The sequence below is a fragment of the Eriocheir sinensis genome, unplaced genomic scaffold (genome assembly GCF_024679095.1).
Source record: "Eriocheir sinensis breed Jianghai 21 unplaced genomic scaffold, ASM2467909v1 Scaffold243, whole genome shotgun sequence".
NCBI lineage: Eukaryota > Metazoa > Arthropoda > Malacostraca > Decapoda > Varunidae > Eriocheir > Eriocheir sinensis.
The window spans coordinates 282,183-310,000 of record NW_026111547.1 but is presented as its reverse complement, the minus strand read 5'-3'; the positions used below and the strand labels follow the sequence as shown (position 1 = coordinate 310,000).

Sequence of the window (27,818 nt, the reverse complement as noted above, 5' to 3'; positions counted from 1 at the left end):
AGAGAGAGAGACACACACAGCCAGACAGACAGACAGACAGACATACACACAGACACAAATATAAACATAGACATACAGAACCCAATAAAAAAGAAAAACCGATACAGACGAACAAAGCAGATTTATCGGAAAAAAAAAAATGACCAACAAACACACACATAGAAAAACTGACAAATAGAAGGACATACATAACACAAAAACACACAAACACACACACACAAACACACAAAAAACAAACAACCACACGACTAACCAGACTGAGTGGGTGCATGAATGAGGAGACCAAGCGAGGAGGAAGAAAAAGTCGGAAGCTGCAAAGAAAGAGAACCAAGAGAGAGGGACAGAAGAAAGAGTGAGGGAGGGACAAGTTGTGAGTAGGAGAGCGTGTTTCCAGGAGGGAGGAAGAATCAAGAATAGAGGCAAACAGAGGACGGAGGGGAAGAAGTCCAAGGAGCTGCGATAAAAAGCTCAACGGACGGGAAAAGAAGTAAGTTGGTGTGGGAGTCGCCTTTGTGTTGGTTGTTATTTTGGTTGTTGTGGTTGTGTGCTACTTACTGGTGACGCTTTTGTATTTTATTTATAGTGCTGACGATGCTATGACGTTGGTTCCTACCGCTGATTGCTGTGTAATGTTCAGCCGTGCATGAATGAGAAAATATGATCCCTTCCTCTCATTCTCTACCGCTGTGTGTGTGTGAGTTGTTTGCGCTGTAAGGGAGGGGGATTTGATTTCTGACCCTGGTTCGTTACTGCTGTGTGTGTGTGTGTGTGTAGGTGTGTGTAGGTGTTATTCGGGTGATGAGGGAGTGATGTTGAAGTTGACGAAGTTGAAGTTGAAGTTGAAGTGAAGTTGAAGTTGAAGTTGAAGTTAAAGTGAAGTTGAAGTTGAAGTGAAGTTGAAGTGAAGCTGAAGTGAAGTTGAAGTGAAGTTGAAGTTGAAGCGAAGTTGAAGTGAAGCTGAAGTGAAGTTGAAATTGAAGTTGAAGTGAAGTGAAGTGAAAGTTGAAGTTGAAGTGAAGTTGAAGTTGAAGTTGAATTGAAGTTGAGTGAAGTTGATTTCTATCCCCCGTTCGCTATTCCTGTATGTGAAGGTGTATGTGTGTGTGTGTTGTTTGGACGGTGAGGGAGTGACGTTGAAAAGCTATTATGGATAGTGGTGCGGTATTGGAGTCATTTAATGCTGATAAAGTGGATTACTGGCATTGTTTCATTAATACAGAGCGCTGTTTTGAACGCTAAAACAATTTTCATAGGCTGTAGTTTGTGATATTTTAAAGGTGAGAGGCGATAGGTGTGACGCTATACGAAGGTGAAACATACGATGAAAGAAGATAACAAGATACTAAGAGGAAAGTAAAAACGTAAATGAAGATAAAAAAAAGGCTTGGGGTTAAACAAAAGTAAAAGGTTCGATAAGAGCAAGTAAGAGGAAGGTAAAATGTAAGGTAGGAGAAGGTAGACATGAAGGAAGTTGGATGGTATAGGTCAGGGATGATAACGCAGTCTTGGAGGTTAACAAAGGTAAAAAAATATGGTAGGAGAAGGTGAAAAGGAAAGTAAGGGATATATAAGGTAAAGGAAGGCACAAGAACGGAAAGATAACGTAGCCTCGGAGATTAACAAAGGTATAAGATTAGACAAGGTGACAAGGAAAGTAAGCAATAGGCAAGGTAAAGGAAGGTACAGGTAAGGGAAGATAAAGTAGTATTGGAGATTAACAAAGGAGGTGAAAAGGAAAGTCAGGGATAGGTAAGGTAAAAGAAGGTACAAGAAAGGAACTATAACGTAGCCTCGGAGCTTAACAAAGAAAGTATGAAACAAGGTAAAAGAAAGTGGAAAGGAGAGTAAGGGACAGGTAAGATAAAGGAAGGTACATATGAGGGAAGATAAAGTAGCATTGAGGATTAATAAAGAAGGTATAAAATAAGGTAAGAAAAGGTTAAAGGGAACGTTAGATGATAATAAAGGGTAAGATGAAACAAGTGTAAAGTTCAACAAAGCAAAGGAAGGAAAAGGCTCGAAAATGGCAGCCCCAACCAAGGTAACAAGGAACTACCAATTAGAAAAATCAGATTTGGGGCCCGAAGTGGCTTGGTCCAATTCCCTTGATGTTGGGGTTATGTGTGCTAGAGTGTTGCCGAATAGAGCTTGTAAAGGCATTGTGGTGTGGTGTGGTGTGGTGTGGTGTGGTGTGGTGTAGTGTAGTGTGGTGTAGTGTGGTATGGTGTGGTGTGGTGTAGTGTTGTACCGGAATAGTTTAGATATAGAAGAAAGTATTTAGTGAAAGAGAGAACGAGAGCGAGAGAGCGAGAACGAGAGAGAGAGAGAGAGAGAGAGAGAGAGAGAGAGAGAGAGAGAGAGAGAGAGAGAGAGAGAAAGTGGGTGGGTGAAACAGTATATCTGGCACAAAAAAGGCTCAGTTTCCGTGTCATATTTTCCTCTCAAAAATATATCCACCAAAAGGTGAGTGGCGCAAACATTTTACTTTTTGAATAAACTTGAAAACTGTGCAAAACAAGGGAAAACTGATTAAAAATAGAAAAAGAGAGAGAGAGAGAGAGAGAGAGAGAGAGAGAGAGAGAGAGAGAGAGAGAGAGAGAGAGAGAGAGAGAGAGAGAGAGAGAGAGAGAGAGAGAGAGAGAGAGAGAGAGAGAGAGACTTAACTAAACATATTGGTAGGTTTCAGGAATAGTTTGTAGATGTATATTGTAGTTGAATTGATTTTGAGTTTGTATATGAAATATTTTTGACATTTCTAAGTGCATTTTTTTATAAGTGAAGTTACTAAAGCGGTCGTAGTTTTATGTTTTTACCTTTTTCTTTTTAACAGTCCTTCTATTCTTGTCTATCTGATTTCTGTCTATTCCTCTATCGATTTATCCATCTAACCATCTGTCTATCTATTTAACACCTTACATTAGGAAGCTCTAACGAGACATTTAATATATGAGCCAAGGATTAGGCAAATATTAGAGGCTAGTCAATACACACACACACACACACACACACACACACACACACACACACCTGACGTCACCTGCCAACGGATCGATAATGGGCCAGGTGTCACTGTTTACAGGTGTTACTAGCGCGCCCCTTCCTCTCCACCCGTCTCTCCTTTCCTCCACTTCCTCACCCCTCCACCTCCCCCTTCCTTCCCTTTCTAGCTCCCGTCATTCGTTTCCTTCCCTTTTCTTTTTTTCTACTTTCCCTTTCTTCCTCTTCTTCTTTTCCTTTTCCCCTTCTTCCATTTCTCTCTTCCATATCTTTCATTTCTTTCCTTCTCTCTTTCCTCCTTGCCTCTTTTCCTTACCTTCCTTCCTCTTCTATTCCACTTATTTTCCTTCTTTCTGGCTGTTTTCTTTCTCTTTTTATTTTTCTATCTTTTCCTCTCTCTCCGTTTTCTCCTTCTCCTTTACCGTCTTGTCATTCCATTCTTTCTCTTCTCTTTCTCGCTTTCTCAGATCTTCACATTCCTTACATTCATTATCCTGCCTTCTCCTCTCTTCTCTTCTCTTCTTTTCTCTTCGCTTCTCTTCTCTTCTCTTCTCTTCTCTTTCCTTCTCTCCATCCTTTCCCCATTCCTTTCAAGAGTCAAGCCACCTCCTCCTTCCCTTAACTCTCTCCCTTATTCTCCCTCTCTCCTCATAACTAGCTTCATTTAACTTAACACGAGCACATTTTTCTTTACAACTTGAACAGAAAAGCGTCGCAAAAAATGGGGAAGAATTATCCGCGCGCTCATTAAGGGTGTTGCATTTCGTTTTGAAGAAGCCGAATAGGAGAGGAAGATTGTCCGGGGGCTAAAACTGAGAAGCGAAGTGAGGAAAAGAGGGTACATGATTACAATAGAGAAGGTGGAGAATGATGGCGAGGAAGGGACATAGACGGTGAAGGAAAGAACGTAGAAGAGGAAAGGACGTCTGAAGAGTTTGAAAAGGACATTAGTTAACAAGAAAAAGGACAGAAAATGATAGTTAACAAGAAAAAGGACATTTGTTAACAAGTAAATGATAGTTAACAAGAAAATGATAGTTAACAAGAAAAAGGACATTAGTTAACAAGAAAATGATAGTTAGCAAGAAAAGGACATTAGTTAACAAGAAAAGGACATTATTTAACAAGAAAAAGGACATTAGATAACAAGAAAAAGGACATTAATTAACAAGAAAAGGACATTAGTTAACAAGAAAAGGACATTAGTTAACAAGAAAAGGACTTTAGTTAACAAGAAAAGGACATTAGTTAACAAGGAAAAGGACATTATTTAACAAGAAAAGGACATTAGTTAACAAGAAAAGGACATTAGTTAACAAGAAAAAGGACATTAGTTAACAAGAAAAGGACATTAGTTAGCAAGAAAAGGACATTAGTTAACAAGAAAAGGACATTAGTTAACAAGAGAAGGACATTAGTTAACAAGAAAAGGACATTAGTTAACAAGAAAAGGACATTAGTTAACAAGAAAAGGACATTAGTTAACAAGAAAAGGACTTTAGTTAACAAGAAAAGGACATTAGTTAACAAGGAAAAGGACATTATTTAACAAGAAAAGGACATTAGTTAACAAGAAAAGGACATTAGTTAACAAGAAAAAGGACATTAGTTAACAAGAAAAGGACATTAGTTAACAAGAAAAGGACATTAGTTAACAAGAAAAGGACATTAGTTAACAAGAAAAAGTACATTAGTTAACAAGAAAAGGACATTAGTTAACAAGAAAAGGACATTAGTTAACAAGAAAAGGACATTATTTAACAAGAAAAGGACATTAGTTAACAAGAAAAGGACATTAGTTAACAAGAAAAGGACATTAGTTAACAAGAAAAGGACACTAGTTAACAAGAAAAGGACATTAGTTAACAAGAAAAGGACATTAGTTAACAAGAAAAAGGACATTATTTAACAAGAAAAGGACATTATTTAACAAGAAAAGGACATTAGTTAACAAGAAAAGGACATTAGTTAACAAGAAAAGGACATTAGTTAACAAGAAAAAGGACATTAGTTAACAAGAAAAGGACATTAGTTAACAAGAAAAAGGACATTAGTTAACAAGAAAAGGACACTAGTTAACAAGAAAAGGACATTAGTTACCAAGAAAAGGACATTAGTTAACAAGAAAAAGGACATTAGTTAACAAGAAAAAAGGACATTAGTTAACAATTAAAGTACTTTAGTTTACAAGAAAAGGACATTAGATAACAAGAAAAGGACATTACATAACAAGAAAAAGGACATATAAACAGTGAAGAAAAGGACATATTTAACGAGAGAAGGACATCAACAGTGAAGAAATGACTGAAGGATATATTTAAAGCAAGAAAAAGATAAACGAAAACAACGAAGAAGATAAAGTAGAGAGGGAGAGAAAAGAGACAGAGACAGATAGAGAAGCAAAGGATAAGATTAAACCAGTGAAAAATACGAAAACAATAACAACAACAAAAGAAGATAATTAAGGAAGAGAGAGAGAGGGAGAGAGAAGAGAGAGACGTAAAAGATATAATGCGGAAATTAAAAGTAACGACGAAATAAGAAATCATTTGCAAGAAAAGAAGGGAATGAGGGAAGATGGAGAACAAAGGAGGGTAATAACAGGCGGATAATAAAAGATGAAAGAGAATTAGGATGGTGGAGGAGGAGGAGGAGGAGGAGGAGGAAGGCGAGGGGAGGTGACGGACAGGGAAGAAAGGGGAAGGGGAGGTCAAAAAAGAGAATTGGGAGGAGAAAGAACAGAATGACGAGGAGAGGGGAAGAAGGGAGAAGGTTAAGGAAAAGGTTAAGCTTGGAGGGAGGAGTAAAGAAGAAGGGAGGAAAGGAAGGAGGGAGGAAACGAAAGAGGGAATGGAATATGAAGAAGGGAGAAATTATGGAGGGTGCAGGAAGGTTGGAAGGAAGAATAATTAGAAGGAGAAGGAGAAAGAAAGGGAGTAGGAAGGAATTAATGTACAAGGGAAGGGAGGAATGAAGAAGTAGGGAGGAAAGGAGGGAGGGAGGAAACGAAAGAGGGAATGGAATATGAAGAAGGGAGAAATTATGGAGGGTGCAGGAAGGTTGGAAGGAAGAATAATTATAAGAAGAAAGAGAGAGAAAGGGAGAGGAAAAAGGAATGCACAGGGAAATGGAAATAAGCAATGTTAAAGATATAGATAAAAAATGAAATATAAAATCAAATATAGGCGAGGAAAGAAAATAACTGAGAGGGAAGATGGAGAGAGAGGACAGAGAGACAAGATGGAGGAAAATAACAGAGGAAAGGTCGGAAGGGAGGGAGGGAGGGAGGGGGAGACAATAAAGAAGAGAATATCATGAAGGGAAGGTCGAAAGGGAGAGAGGGAGGGAGGGAGAGAAGGTAGAGGGGTTGCAAAAAGGGAGGGAGAAGAATAGGGGAGAGAACAAGGCGGGGAGAGGCATGGAAGGGAGGAAGAAAAGAAGGAAGAGGCAGAAAGGGGAATAAGAAAGGGAGGAGGTAGTAAAGAGAGGGATAAGAAGCGGAGGAAGAAGAAGGGAGAGGAATAAAAAGGGAAGGAAGAGACAGGGAGGTGAATGCAGGGAGAGCGAGGCAGGGAGGAGGAAGAGGAGGAGGTGGGGAAGGGAGGGGAAAGGGAGGGAATGCCAGGCAACGTGGAAGGTGTACTGAGACGGAGTTGAGGGAGGGGAGAGGGAGAGGAAGGGAGAGGGGGAGTGCGTGTCTGTGCTAGTGCCTGTCAATGGTTTAGGTCCGCGGCCGGCTGGGAGAGTGGGAGAGTGGGAGAGTCGCGTGCGAGAGTGGCAGAGTCAACACACGGCCACAATAGGGGTTGCCGAGGGAAAGTTTGCCGTGTTTTAAGGTTTACAAGGGAGGAGAAAGCCGCCGGAAGAGAGCCACAGTGGAGCTTACAAGACTTCCGATGTTTACCTGTGAGAGAGAACCGCTCTATATAGTGCCGTGATGGTGTTTACAAGGTTTTATTGAGGGTTTGCAAGTGAGAAGAAAGTCCACTAGAAGGACAGAGTGGAGTTTACAAGACCTTCGATGTTTACAAGCGAGAGAGAACCGTTCTGCAAAGTGCCGTGATGGTGTTTACAAGCTTTCGTTGAAGGTTTACAAGTGAGAAGAAATTCACTAGAAGAAGGACAGAGTGGAGTTTACAGGACTTACGATGTTTACAAGCGAGAGAGAACCGTTCTGCAAAGTGTCATGAGAGTGTTTACAAGCTTTCGTTGAAGGTTTACAAGTGAGAAGAAAGTCACTAGAAGAAGGACAGAGTGGAGTTTACAGGACTTACGATGTTTACAAGCGAGAGAGAACCGTTCTGCAAAGTGTCATGAGAGTGTTTACAAGCTTTTTCGCTGAGGATTTACAAGGGAGAAAAAAGTCATCGCAAAAGGACCAGAGTACGAGTAGAGTTTAAAAGCTTACAAGTGCGAGAATGAAGCAACCAACAGAGTGGCATTACAGTTTACAAGCGTTCATTGACGTTGTGCAAGTGAGGCAGAAAACAATCGTATGAGGGCCACAATACAGTTCACCAGGATACAAAATTGACAAGCAGAAAAAAAAGTGTCCTACAATATATTACTACAAAGTGCTACAGAGTTACATGCCAGAGAAATATCCTTTTATTAAGTCTACAAACTTACACCACCTACTCGCAAAGAAAACGCATACTAAAGCTTACCACTATTAAATATACAAGCATACAGGAATAACAAGTGAAAAAAAAGCGTCTACTATAGATTATCACAAGTTCACAAGACCTACAAGATGAAAGAGTGTTTTAAAAAGTGCCACTACGAGACACACTACAAGCTGGCAATGTTAACAAGGGAGGGAAAAGCGTTCTGAACAGTGCTTGCAGGACGGAGAAGCAAAGGACCTACCGAGTGCCGTCAGGACGCATGAATATAAAAGGCGGGCCGTTCAAGACCTCCATTTGTGACTATAAAGGCTTGTCAGGTCCGGAGAGAGGTAGTGCAGCTGGAACAACGTGGTGCGAGGAGACAGGGCATCGCGCGGGAGATATTAAAACCAAGTGCGGATAATTTATAAGCGTCGCAGTGGAAAAGCCTTGACAGAAGCGAATGGTGCCGTGCGTGTCGAGTCGTGCGATGGCGGAAAGCGGGGGGGAAGGTTTTGTTAGATGGAACTATACATGGCTCTAGGAGTGTGTGTACGACGCTGTGGCCTTAGAGACGAGGTGATGGTTGTAATACGGAGAGGTAAGATTGCGTGAGTGTGCGTGTATGTGTGTGTGCGTGTGTGCGTGTGTGTGCGTGCGTGTGTGTGTGTGTGTGTGTGTGTGTGTGTGTGTGTGTGTGTGTCCTTATCGATATGTTGATATATTATTGATTTCACTTTTCCTATTAACTCATTAACTTAAGGAGCACGCTAGCGATCTATCCATCTATCTATCTATCTATCTATCTGTCTATCTATCTATCTATCTATCTATCTATAAATCTTTGTCTATATATGCGAAAAGGCAAAACGAATGAGAAAAAAAAGAGGCATAAATAAAAGAGATAGGAACGTGGTCTCCTAGCAATGATGAGACACACACACACACACACACACACACACACACACACACACACACACACACACACACACACACACACACACACACACACACACACACACACACACACACACACACATCCCACCCACCCAACCCCACACAAAAATAGACAAAAACATCAACACACAGAAATAAAGCAGGGAGAACAAAACTGTATATAAAAATAGTAGAATAAATGACTCCTTCTCTTCTATCGAGCCTAATATAGCAGGTGTGATTTAACGGCATGAAGGCGAGAGGCGAGGAGAGGACGGTGAGGAAAGTCAGCAGAAAGAAAGATGAGCAGGGAGATGAGCAGGAAGATGATGTGTTTTAGTTGGTGACGAGGAGGATAACGAAGTAGAGGAAGGTAGAGATAGAAGGAAAGAGGAGTAAACAAGGAGGAGGAGGAGGAGGAGGAGGAGAAAAAAAAAAGAGTACAGAGAAAAAAAATATTCGTTCCAGATAAAGTAAAGATGACAAGGAAAAAAATAAAGAAAAGAAACAGAAAATGAAGGACAAAAGGTATAAGAGGAGAAGGAGAAAGAGAAAGACGAAAAAAAAATACAGAGGAAAGAAAAAATGCGTTTCAGATAAAGTAGAAAAGATGACAAGAAAAATAAATAAAGCAAAGAAGCAGAAAATGAAAGACAAAAGTAGGGACGTATAGGAGGAGTTTCAAGGAGGAGGAGGAGGAGGAGGAGGAGGAGGAAGACATATATGCGTTCCAGATAAAGCGGAAAAAATGACAAGAAAAATAAAAGAGGCAGGAAATAAAAGGCAAAAGGTATATACGGAGGAGGAGGAGGAGGAGGAAAGACAGGAAATGTACGCCCGTCAGCAGCCCATTAGGAGATATCTTACCAATTAGGGGAAGGACGGGCGGTCGTAGAACACAATATGGCGAGGCAGAGAGGAAAAAAGAGAGAGAAAGAGAGACAGAGTGAGAGGGGATTCGACATTGTCATCATTCTCTCTCTCTCTCTCTCTCTCTCTCTCTCTCTCTCTCTCTCTCCCCCCCCCTCCGTTAAACCTCTTTTCCCACACTTTTTTTTTAATAAACTCAAAATGGCTCAATTTGGGGACGACGGAGATGCAACCGCTGTGTACTTTTTTTCCGTTTTTCTATATCCTTCTCAGTCCTCTCTCTCTCCCTTCCTCTCTCTCTCTCTCTCTCTCTCTCTCTCTCTCTCTACTAATCATGCTTTCCCTTCCCCTGTACTTCTAAATCTCTCTCATTATATTTTTCTTCAGATCTCCCTCTACTCACCACTTCTCCCTCCTTCTCATCCCTATACTAATTTCTCAGCCCCTGTTTCTCTATCTCACTCTCTCTTGCCTCTCTCCTTCCCTCGCATTCTCCCGCTTTACAAAACCTCCATTATTCCTGTCAATATCGATATCCAACACGCTCTTACCCGCAACATTGATCCCCCTCCCCCAAATGTCAACAGCCAGGCCATTAATGTGTTACCAAGACCCACTAACCCTTTCTTAGCCTTCATTCTTTTTCTTTCAACTCCTGTGCAGCCCCTCTCTTTTGTTCCTATTGCCTTAACCCTTTCTCTAGTAACTCTGCTTAGTCTTCAAACTCTCTTTATAAAGGCTCCAAACCTCCTTCTCTCTCTCACCTTGTCCATCAACCCTTTCTTAGCCTTCATTCTATCCCCTCTGAACATACCTGCAGCCCCTCTCTTCTGCTCCTATTCCAAATTCAAATCTCTCTCCAGTATCTTGGCCTTCAATCTGTCTCTTCTCTTCGTACACTCCTACAGCCCCTCTCTTTTGCTCCTCGCTTCTATTAAAATCCTCTCTCAAGTATCTCTATATAAAGGTTTCAAACTTCTATTCTCTCTCTCACTTTCTTCTCTCTCCCTCTCTCGCTCCCATCTCCTCCTCTGTTTGTTTCAGCTTCCAAGTATTTTTTCTCTTGTTCTCTCTCTCAATCTCAATGTTCTCTCCAATCTTCATTAGCTTATCATTTGGTCCTTTCCTCACTTTCCTGCATGTCTCTCCTTCTCTCCACTTCTCCTTTCCTTCCCTCGCCCCTCTTCGACTCAAGGATTTCTCTTTTCTTTTCGCTTTCAAGGAATCCCGAAGCCTCCTCATTCTTGTATAGGTCGTCTTTATCTTGTTCCTGCTTCCCCTCTCCTTCCCTCCACTCCTTTTTCGCCTCCTCTCCTTTCTCCCTTTTCCATGTCAAAGCCTTTCCTTCTCCTTCGCTATCAATGTCTTCCTCATCGTTATTCATCATCAATTTTGTCATGTATCCACTTTCTCGCTACTCCTCGTAACCTCTCATAACTCTCCTCCTCCTCTTCCTCTTCCGTTATCTCCCCCTCCTCCTCCTTCTCCTCCTCCTCTTCCACATTTGCTCCAACTTTCTTCAAAACGCCAATTTCCCCTAAATGAGAGGACCACGCAAGGTGTCTCCCGCGAAAATGAGAAACGTAAATGAGACCAGAAATGAGATGAGGAAAATGAGTCCGATTTGGAAAGAAAATGGAGAATGGAAGATGAAAAAATAATGCACTAACTTGGGCAATGCGTTCAAGGAGAGGAGGAAGTATGATGAGATGAATGGGGAAGAGAAAGTTGGGCAAAGAAGAAGGTGGATGAGAGAAAGATGGAGAGGAGGAGGAGGAGGAGGAGGAGGAAGAGAGAAACGGAGAACATTAAATTTCTATCCTCTTAAGTTATTGTGAGTTCAAGTGCAGCGACCATCCTTCCAATCACTCACAACCTCCTTCCCTCTCTCTGTCCTTCCTTCCTTCTCGTCTTCCCTCTCTCCTTATCCCCATCCTTCCCTCCTACCTTCCTTCCTTCTCTCCTTCCTTCCTACCTTCCTTTCTTCTCTCTTTCCTTCCTACCTTCCTTCCTTCTCTTCTTCCCTCCTACCTTCCTTCCTTCTCTCCTTCCCTCCTACCTTCCTTCCTTCTCTCCTTCCCTCCTACCTTACTTCCTTCTCTCCTTCCTTCCTACCTTCCTTTCTTCTCTCTTTCCTTCCTACCTTCCTTCCTTCTCTCCTTCCTTCCTACCTTCCTTCCTTCTTCCTTCCTACCTTCCTTCTCTCCTTCCCTCCTGCCTTCCTTCTTTCTCTCCTTCCTTCTCTCTTTCCTGTCATCCTTCTCTCCTTCATTATAATCTTCCTTCCTTCTCTCCATTATTCCTTCCTTCTTTCCTTCTCTCCTTCCCTCCTACCTTACTTCTTTCTCTCCTTCCTTCTCTCTTTCCTGTCTTCCTTCTCTCCTTCATTATAATCTTCCTTCCTTCTCTCCGTTATTCCTTCCTTCTTTCCTTCTCTCCTTCCCTCCAACCTTCCTTCTTTCTCTCCTTCCTTCTCTCTTTCCTGTCTTCCTTCTCTCCTTCATTATAATCTTCCTTCCTTCTCTCCATTATTCCTTCCTTCTTTCCTTCTCTCCTTCCCTCCAACCTTCCTTCCTTCTCTCTTTCCTGTCATCCTTCTCTCCTTCATTATAATCTTCCTTCCTTCTCTACATTATTCCTTCCTTCTTTCCTTCTCTCCTTCCCTCCAACCTTCCTTCCTTCTCTCTCCTTCCTTCTTCTTCCTGTCTTCCTTCTCTCCTTCATTATAATCTTCCTTCCTTCTCTCCATTATTCCTTCCTTCTTTCCTTCTCTCCTTCCCTCCAACCTTCCTTCCTTCTCTCCTTCATTATAATCTTCCTTCCTTCTCTACATTATTCCTTCCTTCTTTCCTTCTCTCCTTCCCTCCAACCTTCCTTCCTTCTCTCCTTCCTTCTCTCTTTCCTGTCTTACTTCCCTCCTTCATTATAATCTTCCTTCCTTCTCTCCATTATTCCTTCCTTCTTTCCTTCTCTCCTTCCCTCCAACCTTCCTTCCTTCTCTCCTTCCTTCTCTCTTTCCTGTCATCCTTCTCTCCTTCATTATAATCTTCCTTCCTTCTCTCCATTATTCCTTCCTTCTTTCCTTCTCTCCTTCCCTCCTACCTTACTTCTTTCTCTCCTTCCTTCTCTCTTTCCTGTCTTACTTCCCTCCTTCATTATAATCTTCCTTCCTTCTCTCCATTATTCCTTCCTTCTTTCCTTCATCTGTCCTTCTTTCACAACCTCCTTCCCTCTCTCTTTCATTCCTTCCTTCTCGCCTTCCTTCTTTCCTTCCCTCCTACCTTCCTTCCTTCTCTCCTTTCTTCTCTCTTTCCTCTCTTCCTTCTCTCCTTCATTACCATTTTCCTTCCTTCTCTCCATCCTTCCTTCCTCCTTTCCTTCATATGTCCTTCCTTTCTTCATTAATTCCTTTCTTCCTGGCTTCCTTTTTTTTCCTTCCTGCTCTCTTTCTTTCTTTCTTTATTTATTTGCTTCTTTCTTTCTTTCTTTCTTTCTTGATTATCTTTCATTTTTATCTTCCCCACTTTTCTCTGTCCATCTTTCTTTCTTTCCTTTCTTTTTCTTTCATTTTTGTTTTCATTCCTTTTTCCTTTTTTGGCCTTCGCTTTCTTCTATCGTTTATTCCCCGTTTCTATCTGATTTCACTTCTTCCCTAATTTCGTTTCCTCATCTGCCCTTCTTTCCTTCCTTCCTTCCTTCAATGCTTCCTTCAACCATCTATCACCTGCCTTTTACCTTTCTGCCATCCTTCCTTTCTACCTTCCTTCCTTTCATCTATAATTCCTTCCTCCTTTAACCTAACCTACTTCTCTCCCTTCAACTCGTCCTTAATTCACTTTTTCCCTTCCTAGCACTTTCCTTCATGCCTCCCCTCCTTCCTTCCATCCTTTCCCTCCTTCCTTCCTTCCTTCTTCCTCCTCCTCCTCTCCCTCACTCTTACAGTCTTAATGCTTCATTCTAAAAGGCAGTGCAAATTTCGTTAATAGCGCCATAATGTGCGAGGAAAGGGAGGGAGATACGTTGCTTAGTAGGTGGTAACAAAGGAGAAGAGAAGAGAGAAAGGAATGAAGAATAAAAGGGGAGAGAGAGAGAGGGAAAAGGAAATGGTGACGAAGGAGAAAAGAAGAAAAAGGAAAAAGAAAATAAGGTTACAGAAGAATAAAAGAGGTTACAATAAGAGAGAGAGAGAGAGAGAGAGAGAGAGAGAGAGAGAGAGAGAGAGAGAGAGAGAGAGAGAGAGAGAGAGAGAGAGAGAGAGAGAGAGAGAGAGAGAGAGAGAGAGAGAGAGAGAGAGAGAGAGAGAGAGAGAGAGAGAGAGAGAGAGAGAGAGAGAGAGAGAGAGAGAGAGAGAGAGAGAGAGAGAGAGAGAGAGAGAGAGAGAGAGAGAGAGAGAGAGAGAGAGAGAGAGAGAGAGAGAGAGAGAGAGAGAGAGAGAGAGAGAGAGAGAGAGAGAGAGAGAGATATTTCCTCCCATTTTCTCCACCTCGCCAGTAAGTTGACAAAAAGTTATAAGAGGGTATTAGGAAGTTCTTAATTAATAATGAGCCAGGCGAAGGGGACGAACGAAATACGAAGAGTGAAACAGGACACGCAAGAAAAATGCTGATGATAATTGATAAAACTGCTTAGGAAGGAAGGAGGAGGGAAAATTTTGTGTTGCTTATATTTGACAAAGGTGTAAGGTTAAAATTAAAAGTGTGTGTGTGTGTGTGTGTGTGTGTGTGTGTGTGTGTGTGTGTGTGTGTGTGTGTGTTACGGAAATCACAAACACAAATACAATCACACACACACACACACACACACACACACACACACACACATACGCACAGTAAATATACACAATAAAAAAGAAGCAAAAATGAGAATGAAAATAGCCAGAGCAATTTCACATTTCTGAGAGGCAGATTATTAAGACATCTTACTAAACAGCCTGGAAGAAAACATTGCCATGATGATAATAAGAAAAAAATTATAACAGTAATTGTAATAAAAATAATGATGATAATAATAATAATAATCATAATAATAATAATAATAATAATAATAATAATAATAATAATAATGATAATAATAAAATTAATAATATTTGTGCTACTACTTCTGATACTATTACCCACTACTCGTACCCCTACAACAACCATTACTACTATAGTCTGTACGAACGAAGTGTTTCTCTCGCGTCTAGGCTGCCCTTGTCAGGCCTCTCCCGATTGGATAGAGAGGAGGTTGTTTGTCATTACACATGTTCTCATGTTACATATTTATATATTATTTGTCTTAGCTCAACTCATATACAAGACAGACATCTATGGTCCACACCCTTAGGGTCAGCAGTGATGGCATAACTCTCATATTTGTAAAAATAGAGTAAAAAAATATTGAAGTAATTACGAGTATAACTGAAAGAGGAGCTCTGAAATGTTTATACAACAGACATATAATTGCCATTTCCGCAAGATTTTAAATCATTGTTAAAATAAAGCATTTCACCTTATAATGAGAAGCTGCGGGAGCCACTGAGGAGCGAAACTATGTGAATGAGCAAGGGTCATCCCATGTGCTGACGCCCCGGGCACGCCGTGTCCATCAGCGGGGCCGTTGATTATTGTAAATCTGGTTAGCTGTGCCCGTAGAGTTTACCGCGTCACTGCTTCTAAAAGAAAAAAAAAAGTTAACGCCTTGCCAGTAACATACTGTTGTCTCGTAGTTAATGGAAAGTTTGTGAAATCTGGTGGAAATCTTAACGACAAACCAGTTGATTGGTCCGCTAGTGCAAAATGTGGCAGGATATTTACTGAGACTTTGTGAAGCTAAATGTAAATATTATGTGTATAACAATGTCAACTAAATTTCTGTTTTGCACCACCAATGTGCTGCGGCACCAGTATAAGAACACGCAGCACGAGAGCATGTGTGATTAACAGACAGCCTACATGAGAGGCAGATAGAAATTCAGCCAGTCCTCCTCCTCCTCCTCCTCCTACTCCTCCTCCTCCTCCTCCCCCTCCTCTTACTCCCCTTCCCCTTCCCCCTCCTCCTCCTCCCTCTCTTCCTCCTTCTCCTCCTCCTCCTCCTCCTCCTCCTACTACTACTACTACTACTACTACTACTACTACTACTTTTGGGTAGGCGGTGGCCGAAGTGGTAGCGTACTGGGCCCACATTCACCGCGTGATGGACGACGCGGGTTCGAATCCCCACGCTACCACTCGGATTTTTCAGTCACCGCCGAGTGGCTTAAAACTACCCACATGCTGTCCTGAAGACCACCCATCAACCCGGACTCTAGAGGAAGCCGTCCAAGCGAATCAAGAACGAGTTCCGGGGGGCAGCATGAGCCAATGCAAGATGATGCCACTATAAACACTCGCCTGCGCCAGAACGGGCTGGGCCGACCATCAGGCCCCACCTGGAAGAAGCCTTGGGCCGACCATCAGGCCCCACCAGGAAGATGCCTACCGGCGCAACAGGCAACGACGTAAAAAAAAAAAAAATAAATAAATACTATTACTACTACAATACTATACTATATTTATACCACTACTACTACTACTACTACTACTACTACTCTCACTACTACTACTACTGCTACTACTACTACTACTACTACTACTACTACTACCACTACCACTACTACTACTTCTACCAATACTACCCTTATCTTCCACAGACTGCGTTCCGCCACCTCCCACCCACCAGCACCACCGCCACTGCCACCAACTACATCACAACAAGCCATAGAAGCAGTACGTTAATTAACCTCAAAGGACACACGCAAGGAGAAGCTGCTATGGCACGCGAAGGACTGCCCGCCACGGCCCGTCATTTGAACCTGCCGCGGGGGAAGCGTATCGTGCTGTACAGGAGTGGTGACAAGTTCTACCCGGGAGCTCCCTTTACCGTCAACCCGCGCTACATCAAGAGCGTGAATGACCTGCTTGCTGATGCCACTGAGAAGGTACGTGTTGGTGTGGAAAGGAGGGGGAAAGGCAGTAAGGCTAGGAAGCAAGAGAGAGAGAGAGGGTATGAAAGAGCGACTGAGGGAATTAGATGAGGAGATTTACATAGATTTACATAGAAAATCAGACCACACAGACCCCATGGTCCAGACTTGGTGGTCTGTCCTTAAACCTAAGTGATTTTACATTAATCAGAAGACTCCAAAACGTTGCATTTCTACTCTAGTTGATATTAAGTTGAAGGAAGTGACGGTCGAGCTTATTTTTGAAGGAGTCAATCGTGTTACACTGGACCACTGATGGTGGAAGCTTATTCCATTCTCGCACTACAACGTTGGTGAAGAAAAATTTGGTGCAGTCTGAATTTACTTGTCTACATCTGAGTTTTACGCCATTGTTCCTCGTGCGCAAAGTGTCATCGATCATAAACAATGTTGATCTGTCTACATTCGTGAAACCATTAAGTATTTTAAAACATTCGATCAGTTTTCCTCGGAGGCGACGTTTCTCAAGAGAGAACATGTTAAGGGTAGAAAGCCTTTCTTCGTAGGATTTGTTGCGCAAGGAAGGGATCATTTTCGTTGCCCGACGCTGAACACCTTCTAATTTAGCAATATCCTTTGCATGGTGGGGAGACCAAACTGTACCGCATATTCCAAGTGGGGTCTGACTAAACTGTTGTAGAGCGGGAGTATTACATCTTTATTCTTGAATACAAAGTTTCTTTTAATGAAGCCCAACATTCTGTTCGCTTTATTTGCTGCATCGATGCATTGCTGTGAGAATTTGAGGTTTGACGCGATTTTGACCCCCAAGTCTTTGACGCATTGAACGCTTTTGAGTTTAACGCCGCGCATTTCGTATTCGAACTTCTTATTCCTCGTTCCAACTTGAAGGACCTGGCACTTGTCTACGTTAAAGGGCATCTCCCATCTATCCGACCAAGCTGAAATTTTGTGCAAATCCTCTTGGAGGCTTTGCCTGTCTTCGTCAGTGAGAACCGAGTTGCCAATCTTTGTGTCGTCTGCAAATTTACTAATGCGGTTATTGAGTCCAACATCCACGTCGTTGATGTAAATAATGAAGAGCACTGGGCCAAGGACCGAGCCCTGAGGGACGCCACTAGTGACAGGCGCCCACTCTGAGTTAAATCCGTCGATCACTACTCTTTGTTGTCTGTTGCTCAACCAATTCGCGATCCATTGGTTTACTTGACCGTCAATACCTATTTGCTTTAATTTGTAAAGTAATTTATGATGCGGGACCTTATCAAACGCTTTCTGGAAATCAAGATAGACTACGTCCAGTGATTTGGTTACGTCATAAACAGTGAAGAGGTCGTTATAAAAGGTTAATAGGTTTGATAGGCAGGATCTTTTGTTCCGGAAGCCATGTTGTGAGTCCCCAATCAATGAGTGGCTTTCAAGGTAATTCACAATTTTGTCTCTAATTATGCCCTCAAGTAGCTTACCTACAACCGAAGTTAGACTAATGGGCCTGTAATAACCTGGAACATATTTGTCTCCTTTCTTGAAAATCGGTGTCACGTTAGCCTTTTTCCAATCTGAAGGGACGATGCCTTGTCGCAAGGACATATTGAATACGGTTGTGAGGGAGGAGAGTATTTCGCTCTTTGTTTCTTTCAGCAGAGTTGGATATACTTTGTCAGGTCCAGGACTTTTATTTGTTTTAAGTGAATGAAGAGCTTTAAGGACTTCATCGGTTGTTATTTCAAAATTAGGCAATGCATGCTCGAGATTTACAATAGTACTGGTGTTGGTGGTAGCGAGAGGAAGACTGTTAGTATTAAACACCGAGGAAAAGTAATTGTTTAAGAGGTTTGCAATGTGTTGGCTGTCAGTCACTAGTGCTCCGTCGCTGTTTGTTAAAGGTCCAATACCACTTTTGATAGCCTTTCTGTTGTTTATGTAACTGAAGAAAGATTTCGGATTATTTTTACAGTTGGCTGCAATATTTTCTTCGTATCTACGCTTTGCCTGACCTACTAGTCTTTTTACTCGTCGCCTGGCATCATTATAAAGTCTAATGTTTTCGGGCGTGCTTTGTTCTTTCTTTAACCTGTAAAACAATTTTCTCTCATTGACTGATTGTTTAATTTCGCTATTAAACCACGGTGGGCTTTTATTAGTGTTAATTCGCTTCTCGCACAAGGGGACGAATGTGTTCTGCTGAGTGAGTAAGTAAATTTTAAGGCTTAGCCAGGCTTCCTCTACGTTGCCGTCATCTGATAGTTGTATTTCTGTTAGTTTTTGTCGGATTTCTACGAAGTTAGCTCTTTTGAAATTGGGCACCTTTACTTTATTTTCAGTCACTGATGATTGAGCTTTAATGTCGACGCGCACTAATTTATGATCGCAAGAACCGAGGTGTTCTCCTACCGTGACACTACTGACTAGGTTATCTTGGGTTGTTATAACAAGGTCGAGTATATTATTTTGTCGAGTTGGCTCAGAAACCATTTGGCTTAGATAATTTTCTTCTAGAAATTCGATCATTCTATGTGACTCGCCTTCTGTACCTGACAGTGTCGCCCAGTCGATATGGGGGAGGTTAAAGTCTCCTAATATCTGTGAGTCGCTGTTATTAAGTGACTGCCTTAAGACGCTGTACATTTCAAGGTCGTCATCGAGTGATTGCCCGGGAGGTCTGTAGGTGACAGATATATTTAAGTTGACTTTTGCAATGTTTACTCGCACGCACAAATGTTCAACGTTACTGTTTCCCGGTGTTTTGTCAGTGGGTTGCAAATAGCTTTTGACATAAAGGGCGACGCCACCGCCTCTACGGTTTACACGATCTTTGTTGAAGAGTCTGTAGCCATCTATGTTGTATTCGGAACTTAAATCAATATTTGTGGAGAGAGATAGATAGAAATATACATGGATTGATAAAAGGTGAGGAAATGAAAGAGGGGGAAGAAAGTAATGCTTGGAAGAGAAAGAGAAAACGAAGAGAGACTGAAGGAATTAGATGAAGGTAGATACAAAGACAGATAGACAGACAGATAGATAGATAGATTGAAGTATTGATAGAGAGTGAGGGAATGAAAGAGGGGGAAGAGAGTAAAGCTGGGAAGAGAAAGAGGGAAGGAAAGAAACGGACTGGAGGAACTAGACAAGGAGATAGACAGATAAATAGACGGATGGTTAAATAGATAGAGAATGATAAATTAAATGGAAATTACACGAAAACAACGTTAATTTCATGTATTTTACTTAATAGGGGGCCTTTTTTTTTTTTTAGATAATTTGGACAGTTATGAGTAGTTTGTGTGTGTGTGTGTGTGTGTGTGTGTATGTGTGTGTGTGTGTGTGTGTGTGTGTGTGTGTGTGTGTGTGTGTGTGTGTGTGTGTGTGTGTGTGTTTTGAGCCTGTTGTGTTATGACAGGACGCGAAAATATCTGACAGTGTAAAAAATGGACATGTCTCGCCGAGGGTCAGAAATTAAAATGAAGGGAAGGGGAGTTTGTTTGGAGCGCCGGAAAATGTTTTAACGTTCTTTACCGCTATAGAAATATGAACAGCAGCATAAAAATAAACAATAAAAACACAAATAAACGAAAATAGAAAGACAACAAAACAGTGCAGACAACAAAAACAACACAAACGACATAAACAACAACACAAGTAACAACAAAAACACAAAGAAAAACAAGACTATGAATACAAACCAATAGATGATTAAAGTACATCAAAACTACAACAAGAAATACAACAACAGCGGCGCAACAATAAAAACAACATAAACCACAATAACAACCAACAATAACATTTCAAACTGCGTAAAATTCATGCTACTTTAAATATATATATTGAATACTCTGAGACACGCAACGGTGAAAAATATGCAAGAAAATAAGAATAACATAAACTTTCTTTGTTCTCTCTCTCTCTCTCTCTCTCTCTCTCTCTCTCTCTCTCTCTCTCTCTCTCTCTCTCATTCTCCCTCTAATTCTCCCTTTTCTCATCCCTTTCCTTCCTTCTCCTCCTCTAATACAACAACCTTTTTTTTCTCCTCCTTTTTTCTCTTCCTCTTTCTCCTTCCTTTTCTTCTACCATTCCCTCTACCTCTCCTTCCCCCTCTCCCTCTTTCTCTCTCTCTCTCTCTCGCAGGTGGACGCGGTCTGGGGTGCGGTAAGGAGCATTCACACCCCTAACACTGGTACCAAAGTCAACACTCTCGAAGCCATCAACCCTCAGGGATCGTACGTGGCTGCTGGTGTCAAGGGCTTCATCCATATCCCCGGCGGGTGAGTGTTGGGTGAAGGTTTGCTTGTGTGTGGAAGGGGAGAAGGTGTGTGTTTGTGTGAGTGTGGGAGTGGGGAAGAGAGAGGATGTGTGGATGTTATGGGGGAATGGAGAGTGTGTGGGGGAATGTGTGGTGAGGTGTTTAGACGATGTTTGTGTGTGTAGGTGTAAGGGAGGAAGGAAAAGGTATGTGTGCGTGTTTATTTGTTTGTTTGTATGTGTGCGTGTTTATTTGTTTGTTTGTATGTGTGCAATGGTTTGTTTATGTCCCAGTTATGTCTCTCGTTAAGTTTCCTCTAGTGGTGGTAGTAGCAGCAGCAGTAGTAATAGTAGAAGTAGTAGTAGTAGTAGTAGTAATGATGGTAGAGGTAGTGGTAGTGGTAATAGTAGTAGTAGTAGTAGTAACAGTGGTAGTGGTAGCAGTAGGAGTAGTAGTAGTAGTAGTAGTAGTAGTAGTAGTAGCAACAGTAGTAGTAGTAGTAGTAGTAGTAGTAGTAGTAGTAAAATCAATAATCATAAAGTAATATAAGTCGACTTAAAACTTCACAAACTCATCTTTTTCCTGTCAAAATAAAATAAAAATGAACCATACCAAACAAAAGTGCTACACAATTACAAAATAAAACTACGGCATCATTAGTTAGTTGGTTCACGGCTGGAAAGTTACCTGTTCAACGCAGCATAAGCATCGTTATATAAATGACCTCGTAATTACCGAGAAAAAACAACAACAATCTTTTACTTCTAAAACGATTACAGAACCAAAAATATGCTTCTTACTTTTATTTTAATGGAGGATAGCATTTAAAAGTGAGAGAGAGAGAGAGAGAGAGAGAGAGAGAGAGAGAGAGAGAGAGAGAGAGAGAGAGAGAGAGAGAGAGAGAGAGAGAGAGAGAGAGAGAGAGAGAGAGAGAGAGAGAGAGAGAGAGAGAGAGAGAGAGAGAGAGAGAGAGAGAGAGAGAGAGAGAGAGAGAGAGAGAGAGAGAGAGAGAGAGAGAGAGAGAGAGAGAGAGAGAGAGAGAGAGAGAGAGAGAGAGAGAGAGAGAGAGAGAGAGAGAGAGAGAGAGAGAGAGAGAGAGAGAGAGAGAGAGAGAGAGAGAGAGAGAGAGAGAGAGAGAGAGAGAGAGAGAGGGGGGGGGGGGGGGGGGTGGTGGATGAAGAGGAGAAGGAAAGGAATGGCTGCGTGAGAAAGGTATTGAGCTGAAAATCTTACTATTTTATAGATTCTTCTCCACCGTTTGCGGCCTAAATCGGTTCACTTATGGACCGCGGGATTGGATTTTACTACTACTATTACTACTACTACTATTACTACGACTACTACTACTACTACCACTACTACTACTACTACTACTACTACTACTACTATTACTACTACTACTACCACTACCATTACTACCATTACCACTACTACCACTACTACTACTACTACTACTACTACTACCACTACTCTTAATAATAATAATATCAACAACAACAATAATAAAAAAGTAACAAAAATAACCTCCACATTCAGACTTTAATAACAAGTTGAATTCAGAATCCACACAAAATCAACTACACAATCCTCGAAATTCCCCCAATCCGATTTACCGAAGAATCGCTTAATATTAAATCTATTACGAGAATCGAGGCATAAGAAATGGCTCTGTACGTTAAGTGGCTCGGCCCTCCAAGACTCTGTTATCGACTTTATTGATAACCGCGCGTCCTGTGTAAGCCCGCGGGATAGGAGATAATGGAAAGGAGGGAGGGAGGGAAACAGGGAAGGAAGGAATTAGGATAGGAAGAAGCATAATAAGAAGAGTGTTGGAGGGAAGACTTGACTGAGGGGAGCTTGGGATGGGAGAGAATGGGAAAGAGGAAAGGAAACAGGATAGGAGGAAGGAAAAGGGGTAGGGAGAAGCATAATAGAAGAGTGTGGGAGGCTTGACGCAAGATTGGAACGAAGGAATTTTGTGATGGAAAGTGTACAGGAAAGAGAAAGGGGAGGAAAGTGAGAGATTATTGAAAGGAGGAGAAGTAGGAAGAAGGGAACAGGATGAGAGGAGGATTTAGCAAGGTAGGGAAGATTATACTGCCATAAGAAGCTATAACAAGGAAGGATAGAGTAAAAAACAGCATAAAAATAAGTAAGGAAAAGGAAACAACCAAAGTAAAAGATAAAAGGAAGTAGAGGAAGCTTGTAAGGGAACAGGGGACGCAGGGAATAGACGACGGAAGGAAAGATTAAGAGAGACGAATAAATATTGAAACAGAGATACGAGGTGAGGAAAAGAACGCACAGAAAATAAAGAAACAGAGGAACAGAGAAGGAAACAGAATAGAAGAAGGAAGTGAAGCACAAAAGAAGAAAACGAGAAAAGGGAAAGGCATGTGTGGAAATAAAGGAAAATAGAACAAGAGGAACAAACGAAGGAAATGAAGCAGATGAAGAGAAAGAATGAAGGAAGAGGGGGAATACATGAAAGGGAGAGCAGGAGGAAGGGATGAATGAGGGGGAAATAGAGGAAGAAAGAATGAAAGAACGAGAGAGAAAAACAGAACAAAAAGCGGAACTGAAACAGAGAACAAGAAGCAAATGAATAGACAGAATGAAGGAAGAGAGAAAAGACATAAAAAGGGAAGCAGGAAGGATGGATGACTGAGGGAAAAATGGACAGGAAGAGCGAATGGAGGAACTAGAGAAAAAAACTAACGAAAGAAGTAACAGATACAGAAAATAAGAAAGCAAATGAAGGGAAAGAAATAAAAAAAGAGAAAAAAAGGAAAAAAGGGAGGAGAGGAAATGACGAAGGTAGCAATGGGGGAATAAGGATGGCGTGGAAAACTCTAGGGAACTCCAACTCCAGACTCCGTGTAATAGCCACCAAGTCTGAGATACACGTCCACTGAAGCAGAAAATAAGTATGCTTCTGTGGGCGCTCCTCGCTGTTGCTTCCATGCCCGGGCTTTAAAAGTGAGAGAGAGAGAAAAAAATGAATCAGAGTGGGAAGGAGAGAGTGAGAGGGAAACAGGAAAGGAGAAGATTGTAGGAGGGAAGACTTGACGGAGGTGAGCTTGGGATAGGAGAGAATGGGAGGGAGGGAGGGAAAGAGGAAAGGAGGAAGGAAAGAGGATAGGAAGAAACATAGTTACGAAGATGTTTTAGAAAGTGTGAGAAATCAAGAAATCAAAATGCAAGTAAAACTACGAAGATATTAAAGAAAGCGTAAGAAAAAGAACAGAATGCAGATTAACCCGCGAAGATATTTAGGAAAGTATGAGAAATAAAGGACTTCAAAATGCAAATCAAACCACTGATATATTTAAGAAAGCACAATAATGAACAAAAATATGACATACTGTTCTCAATGGTCTGTATCTCCCTGCTGCTTTAGTGTTGTTTTAAATATTCCAAGTCGAACTAAGAAAAAAAAGTTCATATATGCAAGAAAATCACTTACTGAGGAAAAGGTTTGACAATATAAAAGTGTATTTCGTCAGTCTTAGCGAGGCATAAACATGAACTGCTTCTCGGCGTCGCTTTTATAATGTTCCTCCAAAAACTCTTTATCGCGAAAGAGTTCAAAGCCTTACTAAAAATATTTACACCGCGACCCAAACACACGCCGCAACACTATAACTTCAAACAAGACTTTTCCCGCGTCTTAATAGCTTTCCAATACATGGCCACGCCTTTCTAACTATCCAGCACCTTGCCCGCACACAGTCACCTTGAAGCGCGTTACCAAGCCACAGAAGACGAAGGGGGAGGAGTTTTAAGTCTTCATTGCAATCTCAGCGCTACCTCCCCCGTCTCGAGCCAAAGAAGAAGGGGAAGAAGGGGTTTTAAGACTTCACCGCCCCCCTCAGAGCTACATACCCCGTCTCGAGCCGCAGAAGAAAGGGAAGAAGGGGTTTTAAGACTTCACCGCCCCCCTAAGAGCTACATACCCCGTCTCGAGCCGCAGAAGAAGAGGAGGAAGGGGTTTTAAGACTTTATCGCCCCTCTCAGCGCTACCTCCCCCCGTCAACCTAACCTAACCTAACCTAACCTAACCTTAAGCCACAGAAGAATGGGAAGAAGGGGTTTTAAGACGTCATCGCCCTCCTCAACGTCACCTCCCCGTCTCGCCCGGTTCGGTTTTCCTCCCGCATTCTTCCCGCTTCCTTTGACAGCCCCAAACTTTATCCTCCCTCGCTAACTCTGTACAAAGGGCCGGCGGGGTGATCAGCTCCCTCGCAAGGCCTCTTCGTCCCCTGTGACCAAGCGAGAGGGGGGCTCAAAGAGATGAATTTTTACGCTTCAACGAAAGGTGCTGAAATATTTAAATTACGGCGATGGAGGAAGAATAGAGTATTATTTTAGTAAAAGCAGATGATGTTTTTGAGTCTTGTATTTCTTAACGTACTGGCACCTCCGTTTGCCTCATTGAAAAGCCTGTCGTAGAAGTTGCCGGGGTTTTCATGGCCTGTTTTGTGATCCCAGTGATAGTTTTACACGACTGCTGCATCATGAACGTGAGAAACACTTATAAAAACCCGGTTAATCGTCTCTGTGGCCTTAGAAAATAGTGGTATTGAGAGTCAGGCTTAAGTGGGTTAATAGCAGCGGGGATCATGTTTCTTAATGGTCCCTCCAAGCGAGAAAAAAGAGAAGAATCACCCCTCACACAAACCATTTCATAATATATATCAATGCGTTTGTGATCAGATTATATATCATCTATTTCGGGGGGTTTATATCATGGCACAAATTTGGCCTGTCGCTGCTACCAGGTTATGAAAATGGACTTTTGTCTCTTTGGCTAATAATTTTTCGTTTCTAAAAGATAAACCCGAAAATCTTGCAAGTGAATCATTCTAAAAGCAGAAAAAAAAATAAAAATATAGGCAAAGCATTCTCAGTAACATTTGTACGCTGAAAAATACTAGCAATAAAACCCGTAATTGACTGCTCTCTCGGCCACCTCTTCGGAGTATTTACAGGAGCAGCGAATAGCGGGCTTTTTTATTGTTGTTTCCTTTTTTTTGTGCCTTTGTGCTGTCTCCTTTGCTGTAAAAAAAATAGCAACAGTTGTGCGGGGGAAGGGAGGTCACGGGGAATAAACGAAACAATCCGAGGACTTTGTGTGAACTGAATGGTCGGTCAGCAGGGGGGACTTCGGGAAAAGGTCGGATGAGAGGTTTATTGCATCATGGACGTGGATTGGATGGAGGAGAGTGAGTGAGGGAGGGAGGGAGGAAGGGGGCGAGGGAGGAGTTAATAATTGATGCGAGGGGGATGTATGTGAGTGGGTGTGGGGGCGGGTTGTTTTTGTTAGTGGTGGTGATGTTTGTGTGTGGGTGGGTAGGGGGGAGGGTGGCTGACTTTTAGAAGGAGGAAGAAGAGTAGAGGAGACTTTTAAAACTTACGCCAGTTACTTTAAACATCGTATTAGTTTGTATAAAGTTCTGTGGATAGTCTGACTTAACAATTCCAATTTTGAGACGGAATGAGTTAGAAGTGTTCGTTTAATATAGAGTTAATTCGACATTTTACAAACTCGGTCGTAAAAAAAAAGTAAAAATCGTAAAAAGTCGTAAATTTATGAAGAATCTACAAAACCAACACATCACGCCTCGAAAAACGGGTCAAAAAGGTCAAAGGTCAACCACACTTCTACTACTAAATACATACGTTAAAAAAAATATCAGACTACTATATAATCTGAGGATCTATTGTATATATTAAGCCTTATTTCTGCCGATAATTCCTGATCTCATCTATTTCATCTCCTTCCCCTTCTGCAGCCTCCTTCAGCATCCAATACCTTTCCAATCTCTGCTCTCATTCCCTCCTCCTCCTCCTCCTCCTTTTCCCCCTCCACCTCCTCCTCCATTCCTCCTCCTGTATAGCTTTGTGGGAAGAACGAGAAACACGAGAAGAATTTGGGCCGTTCACGTAATGGGAAAAATAACGGGAACTAATCCAGCCTTTTGGAGGGGCGGCTGTGCCATTACGCTGGGGCTGAACGAAGGGAGGAAGAGGATAAAAGGGATAAAGAAGAAGGGAAGGAGAGGAAGAGGAAAAGGAGAAGGAAAAATAAAAAGGGGGAAGAGTGAGTTAATGTGGAGAGTAAATATTAGGTGTTGGAGTTATATAAAGCATTCCAAGGACTACTAAACATTGATGAGAGAGAGAGAGAGAGAGAGAGAGAGAGAGAGAGAGAGAGAGAGAGAGAGAGAGAGAGAGAGAGAGAGAGAGAGAGAGAGAGAGAGAGAGAGAGAGAGAGAGAGAGAGAGAGAGAGAGAGGAGAGAGAGAGAGAGAGAGGAGAGAGAGAGAGAGAGAGAGAGAGAGAGAGAGAGAGAGAGAGAGAGAGAGAGAGAGAGAGAGAGAGAGAGAGAGAGAGAGAGAGAGAGAGAGAGAGAGAGAGACCCACAATAGCTCGCTCACCTTGGCCAGCGGATGAAAATTTAATGACCAGGAGTAGAAATGTTTAGTGTGTATCTGAGCAACGGGGCAGACGTGGCGACAGGCGGGAGGGAGGGAGGGAAGGGAGGCAAAGGAGGGATGGGAGAGGGAGGGAGGGAAGGGAGGCAAAGGAGGGATGGGAGAGGGAGGAAAGGAATGGAGGGGAGAGGCAGGAAATGAAGAGGGAAGAAATGAGGAAAGGAGGGAGGGGGAGAGGAAAGAAAGGAGGAATAGAAGGAGAGGAAGAGGGAAGGAATGCAGTAGAGGAGAGGGAGGAAATGAAGGGAGATATGGACTAGAATAAAAAAAGCAAGGCAGCGAGTGAGTAGGCGGGAAAGGAGGAGGAGGAGGCAAAGAGACACATGAAAGGAGCAAACGAAGGGGAAGGAGAGGAGGCTGAATAGGAGGGAAAGTATTGGCAAAAGTGGCATTAAAAATATTTGAATAAAGTTTAGTAATTTGACGGGAAAAAAGGAGTTTGAAAGAGAGATTGAGAGAGAAACATACATACACACAAACAGACATAAAGATAGACAGAAAAATACACAGGACCAGAAAAAGAGATAGATACGGATAGATAAGCTTGCAAACACACAAACAGACAGGCAGACAGGCAGATAGGCAGACAGAGAGACAAACAGACAGACACCCAAACAGACAAAGAAAAGAGAGACAATTTGGTGACCTTTTTTAGTATGAAGGTCAATATAATCTCCACTATATCTTTTCTGTCTCATTCTTTTT

General features: G+C 42.0%; 1 protein-coding gene across 1 annotated transcript in view; it reads left to right on the top strand.

Annotated features, from left to right (window-relative positions):
* Positions 1-6,639: 6,639 nt before the first annotated feature.
* Positions 6,640-27,818, top strand: part of LOC126991123 (doublecortin domain-containing protein 2-like) — a 45,111-nt gene continuing 23,932 nt past the window's right edge. The window contains exons 1-4 of the mRNA XM_050849875.1: positions 6,640-7,085; positions 7,213-8,205; positions 16,081-16,368; positions 20,503-20,639. Of these exons, the coding sequence (XP_050705832.1) occupies positions 16,201-16,368; positions 20,503-20,639 (305 nt within the window). The 5' untranslated portion in view covers positions 6,640-7,085; positions 7,213-8,205; positions 16,081-16,200. The remainder of the gene's footprint in view (positions 7,086-7,212; positions 8,206-16,080; positions 16,369-20,502; positions 20,640-27,818) is intronic.